The sequence below is a fragment of the Nicotiana tabacum genome, chromosome 22 (genome assembly GCF_000715075.1).
Source record: "Nicotiana tabacum cultivar K326 chromosome 22, ASM71507v2, whole genome shotgun sequence".
NCBI classification, from domain to species: Eukaryota; Viridiplantae; Streptophyta; class Magnoliopsida; order Solanales; family Solanaceae; genus Nicotiana; species Nicotiana tabacum.
Window position 1 is genome coordinate 19413752 of NC_134101.1, and position 7782 is coordinate 19421533.

The window sequence follows — 7782 nt, forward strand, 5'->3', positions numbered from 1 at the left end:
CCTCCCCTATTTATATGACTTCCCACAAGTCAATACAATTACCAAACAGCCCAAACAACATCATTAATAATCATATTGAGCCTCCAAAACAGTCCACCAACCAACAACATTACTACCAAGCCTTTCGATATATATTTCACAAGTTCTAGCTTCAACGACTTAGCTGCAACTTGGATAATCTTAAATATATATAGAGTAAGAGGTTACTTACCTTTAAACAGAAAGAACAACTCCAATTTGACCTTAATTTTCCACGAAATATCCCTTCAATTCTGCCACAAGAACAAGGAAGCGAAACTAGCAATTAATTCGAGTTTTTCGGCACTAGAATTACTTTAGAAGACTTGAAATCACCTAGGGTTGATATTAAAAACTTGAAGGTGTATTTACAGGACATAAAACACTTAAAACAACCTCCCACACGAGCTGGAACAACACAAAAATCAGCAACAACAAGAAGAACAAGAAACTTACTAGCGCCACGGGATTCCCAACATTTGATTTGTGTTGTTTGCCCTTTGTTTGGGTCTTGGATCATGAGAGAACCTTGAGAGACTGTTTTTAGGGTTATAAGGTCTGAATATACTGAAAAATAATGACTTAAAATGGGGTTGAGGTATCTTATATATGTCCATATGTCTTAAACCACCTTTGTGGGCCCCATAGGGAGCAGCTTGGCGCACTCTCGCAAAAATATGAATATCTCTCTACTCCGAGATCGTATCGACGAACGGTTTAATGCGTTGGAAACTAGACTCATAGATCTTCAATTTGATAGGTAGATCACTCCATAATTCCAAGCACATTGGGAGAAAAATGCAGTAACATTTGACCTAAAGTTTAAGTAAAATTATAAACCTAAGTTGCGACAACGTTTATCGACTTTTGTTTCATAACTCGCTTGACTTCAAGACTTATGATGCGGATATTATATGATTCAAATACATTAAAACAAGACCTCTTGGGATAATTAATCACCTTTAGTGTTACCCAAAAATACGGGTTATAACATCCTTGATTCGTTTAACTTCAAATACTTGTTAACCACTCTTATACACCCTTGTATCGTTTAAGACCAATAGGATTAACTTCTTATCATTTCAAAGATAATCTCTTCTTGGATTTACGTCGACTAACTTACGGCGTGATCTATGGTATGCGAATTTGGGTTGTAACAGTTCGTGCTCCCGTTTTTCCCGCTGCCATCTTCAGTGGATGCGCCCCTTCACTTAAAGGCGGATAGGGCAGTAAGCCAACCTTTTAGATTGAATAAAGTTACTAAGCTAGTCACCTCACCTCTCTTTCTTACCCGCCCTTATTAGTAGTAGGCAACCTTTCTTTCTCACCTTACTTCCAGTTTTTTCCAGATAAAGGTCTAATAGAGTTGCGCTTTCTTAGTACATTGCCTTTCATTACCAATCTGCCTTTTTACAGCACGAAATTACCTGATGTTCGCTACTACTAATAAGGGCGGAGAGATGTTAACTTTTCGCTATTAGTAAGCATTCCCCTAGTTTTGACCTAATGAGCTTTCTTTACGTTGAGTTAATTCCTAATGTGTAGTATTATATCCTAAAACTATATATATATATTCCTGGTGGTCTTTTGGGCGCAGCGGCGCGGCTATTGCAGGGACTTTATGGTGAGTTGCATTCCATGTTACGATCCACAGTATACAGAGTCTCCATCAGAGTTATTTACATTCTCCTGTCTAACTTGTATTCAAGGCAGATGTTGTATATATTTCTTAGTAGATACTCATGCACTCGTGACACCGAATTTTGGGGGTTCCTAGTGGATGTTCATTATTGTAGTCACGTAATTATTATCATTTTATCTTGTAATTTATACTTTATACGAAAATTGGTAAAAGAGGGTCACGGGTTTGACCGAGTACCAGATTTTTACTTTGTTTATTTAATGGGAATTGTGATTTCAAAAATATTAAAATGAGTAATCAGGTTGAAAATTCACCGTTGACTTGCCTGACGACGACGTTAAGCGTCATCACGGCTTATAGGAGATTTTGGGTCGTGACAATTATTACTGTATAATTAGGGCCTTTTATTTTCTAAATTGAATGTTTATTTATTACTATAATAAATGACATTAGCATATCATTCAATTTTAGATAAATGGCAATTGGTACCATCATCAAGTATATCATTCAATTTTACGTATCGGAAAATAGTACCATCATCAATTTTAGGCTTTTACATTTTCATAACTGAAACACCATATTTTCTTGAGATTTTTACCGAGTAGATCACTTATATAGGATTCACATAAATAATACTACTTTTGGTTTATTTTAAAAATAGCAGTTTTTTTTACAGTTTTAGATATCTCAAAAATTAAGGGGATTTGCAGTCGTACCCTATATTTGTGTCACCTTTTAACTTGTATCATTTTTTTTTAAATTATTGATTTAGTAGCCATCTCACAAAAAAATATCCGTAATAATATGACAATTACACCCTGGCAAAAGATATAAAACAATCTCCTCCTCTCATCTTAGCAATTTTATAAAAAAATCAGAAACTTGTCCAGAATCATCTTCAGAATCACACTTGCATGAAATTGTTTCACCTTGAAGCTAAAACTTCATGCTAATGTAGCATGAAGTTGTTTCATGTTGAAACTAAAACTTCATGCTAATATAGCATGAAATTGTTTCGCATTGAAGCTAAAACTTCATGCTAATATAGCATGAAATTGTTTCACATTGAAGCTAAAACTTCATGCTAATGCATGCTGAAGTTATTTATCCTGCAGTCTACAGTTTTGTCATAAATTTTATCCGAAATTTCAGTCTAGACATACTGAAAGTTATTTAGTTCATTTGCTAAAAATTCAGACTAAACATGCTGAAATTATTTAGTTCATTTGCTAAAATTTCAGACTAAATATGCTTAAATTATTTAGTTCATTTGCTAAAATTTCAGACTAAACATGCTTAAGTTATTTAGTTCATTTGCTAAAACTTGAAACTAAACATGCTTAAATTATTTAGTTCATTTGCTATAACTTCAGACTAAACATGCTTAAGTTTTTGTCTTGTAGTATGTAATTTTCTAATGAGTTTTTGCTAATGCATGTTGAAGTTATTTAGTTCATTTGCTAAAATTTCAGACAAAACATGCTGAAGTTATTTAGTTCATTTGCTAAAATTTCAGACTAAACCTGCTGAAGTTTTTTTAGTTCATTTGCTAAAACTTCATACTAAACATGCTTAAGTTTTTGTCTTGCAGTATGTAATTTTCTAAAAAGTTTTTGCTAATACATGCTGAAGTTATTTAATTAGTTAATTTGCTAAAACTTCATACCAAAACATGCTGAAGTTTTGTAACGCAGTCTACAGTTTTGTCCTGGGTTTTATTCGAAACTTCAATCTAAACAAGCTGAAATTTTTTAGTTTATTTACTAAAACTTCAACCTAAACATACTTAAGTTTTTGTCCTTCAGTTTGTCAATAATCTTTTATTAAAGAAGGGCAAACTCGTCCTTTTAAAATGCTTTTAACAAAAAAATGGGTACAGATGCAAACAGAAAAATAAAACGGGTATAAATTAAAAAGGGGCGACCAAATAGGACGCCCCATGCAATTTTTTTTATCAAAGATTATGCATTAAATGACAACAAAGTAGAAAAAATATACAGACCTACAAATTAAGGAATTAGTATTTATTAATCTCTACACTTTCTCCCTCATCTTAGAGAAATACTCTTTCTCTCCAAATCTTTCCACTGTTTTTTCTTAGCCATTGACTCGACAACTTTCTTGCACTCAATCTTCTTCACAACATCACACACCTTACCTTTCACATAGGATTTGCTCAATTGTTTTTTTAACAATATTGAAAATAACTTAGATAAAAATATAAACTCTCATATTATTATTCTGGTATTACTACAAGTATAACACTTGCAAATAAACTACATAACAAAATACATCTGAAATATTAAGATTTCGTTATTATATAATAATGATACCATATATTATATCTGAAAATAACTTATATGATAATACATATGAAAGTACTCATGATACAATATCATTATTATACAAGTATTATTCCATGTATCATACTTACATCATTCCATGAATCATCAAATACTACTATGATACTAGAATTATACCATATATAATACCTACAAATTAAGGAATTAGTATTTATTAATCTCTACACTTTCTCCCTCATCTTAGAGAAATACTCTTTCTCTCCAAATCTTTCCACTGTTTTTTCTTAGCCATTGACTCGACAACTTTCTTGCACTCAATCTTCTTCACAACATCACACACCTTACCTTTCACATAGGATTTGCTCAATTGTTTTTTTAACAATATTGAAAATAACTTAGATAAAAATATAAACTCTCATATTATTATTCTGGTATTACTACAAGTATAACACTTGCAAATAAACTACATAACAAAATACATCTGAAATATTAAGATTTCGTTATTATATAATAATGATACCATATATTATATCTGAAAATAACTTATATGATAATACATATGAAAGTACTCATGATACAATATCATTATTATACAAGTATTATTCCATGTATCATACTTACATCATTCCATGAATCATCAAATACTACTATGATACTAGAATTATACCATATATAATACCTGCAAATAACTTACATAAAAAAAAATACATCTGAAGCATCTGAATATAATTATTATACCAGTATCAAACTATATATACCATCTCCAAATGACATACATAAAAATACATGAAATATCAATATACAATTTATTAACAAGCAGCGGTAATAATTTTTTCTGTGTGTTCTAATTGTAGAATACATGGAATATGTTGAATATAATGAATAGGGACTTGGGAGCATTTCTATTTCAGTTACAGAAGTTAATCTCTTAGAACGAAAATATAGGAAGTGAATCATTTGCGGTTGTATTCACTTGATTCTCTGCTGAATTGCTTCCTTCTATTAGAATCTTTTATGATATATTAATATTTCATTGCCAAAAATGTTAATTAATGAATCCTGCTAAGACTTTGTAAATTTTTTGTAAATATTGCACTATTATGTTTTTTTTACATAATTACCTAACTTTCTTTCTGTAGATCAAGAAAGGCTTCATTATGCAATTCAAGCCTTCAAACTCATCGACAAGGTGTACTAAGATAAATTATTGCAAAATATATTATAATATTATATTTTTGTTAACTTGAAATAACATTTATTGATACAAAGACATGCTACTTACATGTGTATTTTATGATTCTGAAGGCATTGTACTTGGTATGTATCGAAAATAAATACTTCAATAAACACCTTGCTTAAATACTTCCGGAAAAATATAATACATGCCTACATTTATTGGGATTTAATAATATGATGTGAGAAAATTTGTTTGTAATAAATTCGTAGTTTAATAGTCTTACTATCGATTGTGCGAAGCGCCGGTAAGTTTTCTAGTCTAAACCATAATCCCTAATTACCTTAAAACATATGGTATATGTTAAAGAAAAATTATATTAAATAGTTCTATCATGAAATTGACTAGTTTTTCATAGGTAGTCCCCCCTACACGGCCCTCCTACTTTATCCGAACTTAGGATCAACAATATAAAAAGTTTCATATAAATTACTTCTCAATACAACTTCTTCTTTTATTTTTATCCTCAATACAATATCTTTCTAATTCATTAAAATTGCATGCACCAATTCATGAATGTCTGTTGTGATAAAATATTCACGGGGAACTTTCTCAGATTTTACAAGCTCATGCGGATGGAGTTTATTGCACATATATATTAGGGAATTCAGTTTTTTGATTTTCAAGTTTTATTTTAAAAACTCCAAAACCAAAATTTTTAAATTCAGAAATCAAACCAAAAAATCAAAAAAAAAAAACAAATAAATAACCAATGTGCACCCCTAGTTATAATTGCTGTAATTCTTCCGAAAACCCACCTCTCCTTAAAAACAACGTGTCGCTCTCTCTTTCGAGAGGTTGAGTCCACAGATTTTTGAAAAATTAACCCCATGTCCAGTCCCTTGTGAATGGAAAAGCTGTTGTCGGTTGTGGAGTCATTGCCATTCACCCGCGTGTACAACTGTAAAGCCGCTGCCTTTAAAAATGGTTCTCTCACAAATATCAGTGATCTACAATCTCCTTATTCAGTGTTATAAATACTGCTACAAATCTTGACTCTTTTTTATCAAGAAAAAATCTTGTTATTTTCTCTAGCTAGTCCAAACCCAGATCTACTCTCTCTTTTCAGGTAAGCTTCAACCTTTCATTTTTCTCAAAAGATTGCAGCTTTTTGATTTTTTTTTGTTTACCCTGTTAGTTTTCTTGGTTTTGCAGGTTGAATTATTGGATTATAATGTCGACAGAGGTCAAAGATGTGCATTCTAATGGAAATGGAAATGTTAATTCACAAAGTAACCCAAATTCAAAGCCATTCAAGATTTTCATAGGCTATGATCCCAGTGAAGATGTTGCATATGAGGTCTGTAAATATTCCCTTTTGAAAAGATCTTCAATCCCAATTGAAATCATACCCATTAAACAATCAGAGTTAAGGCAAAAAGGGTTATACTGGCGTGAAAGAGGGAAATTAGAAAGCACTGAGTTTTCATTTTCCCGTTTCTTGACACCCCATTTGGCTAATTATGAGGGGTGGGCTATGTTTGTTGATTGTGATTTCTTGTACTTAGGTGATATTAAAGAATTAAGGGATATGGTTGATGATAAATATGCTGTAATGTGTGTACATCATGATTATGCACCAAAAGAAACAACAAAAATGGATGGGGCAGTGCAAACTGTATACCCTAGAAAGAATTGGTCATCAATGGTTCTTTATAATTGTGGGCATCCTAAGAATAAGTTGTTGACACCTGAAATAGTGAATACTGAATCTGGAGCATTTCTTCATAGGTTCATGTGGTTAGAAGATAATGAGATCGGGAAAGTTCCGTTCGTTTGGAACTTCCTTGTGGGGCACAATAAGGTTGTCGAGGGTGATCCGAATACATTTCCTAAGTCAATTCATTATACACTTGGTGGACCTTGGTTTGAGGCTTGGAAAGATTGTGAATTCGGAGATTTGTGGATAAAGGAGCTCGAGGAGTACAAGAAGGTGGATTAAGGCCAATGTAGCTAATGGTATTGTTTAACTGCCATAGATTTTTAGTTAAGGTAATTGATTCAAGGGTTTGAGGGCTATGCCTCCTTGATTTAGTATTCAATATTGTTTTGATCTGTATTGTCTCCATTAGGGAGATGTAACCAATTCATTCCAAACCCAATACTTTGTATTCTGGTTTTTACAAGTATTAGTTAGTAAGCAGTTTTTCAGTCATATAATTGTAATAGATTCATTTAAAGAATAAGATCATCCCGATCTTTGAGTGATGTATCGAGTATGCTTTTGGTTATGTTATAAATGAAATAGCTTTTGTCCCTCTCGTGATGGTAAGAGGTTTTGTTGCTTTGATCGATTATGTAATTTGGTTGTGTCAAATACGTTATCTTTCTCCCACTTAATGGAGGCATTGGCAAGACAAATCTCTATGATTTAGCGATGCATAAATTTTCTGCAAAGGGTAATCTAAGAAACATTTACCCCCTTACTGCTGATTTTTACCCTTGGGAAGATTCATCGTAGACGAATTTGTATGTCCTCTTGTTCTTTTGCTTGATAAAGCTGAAGTACTATGTACATTGATATAGAGGGCCTATCGGAAACAACCTCTCTACCTTAAGGTCTGTGTACACACTACCCTCCCCAC

General features: G+C 32.2%; 1 protein-coding gene across 1 annotated transcript; it reads left to right on the forward strand.

Annotated features, from left to right (window-relative positions):
* The first annotated feature begins 6129 nt into the window (after window positions 1-6129).
* On the forward strand, window positions 6130-7455 carry LOC107780567 (protein CDI). Its single transcript, XM_016601113.2, has 2 exons — window positions 6130-6266; window positions 6353-7455. The coding sequence occupies exon 2, from the start codon at window positions 6372-6374 to the stop codon at window positions 7137-7139; it is 768 nt and encodes a 255-aa protein (XP_016456599.1). The 5' UTR covers window positions 6130-6266; window positions 6353-6371; the 3' UTR covers window positions 7140-7455.
* Window positions 7456-7782: the final 327 nt, after the last annotated feature.

What these genes read in the sequence shown, in the direction of transcription:
- LOC107780567 (XM_016601113.2), top strand. Translation starts at nt 6,372, where the DNA reads ATGTCGACAGAGGTCAAAGATGTGCATTCTAATGGAAATGGAAATGTT.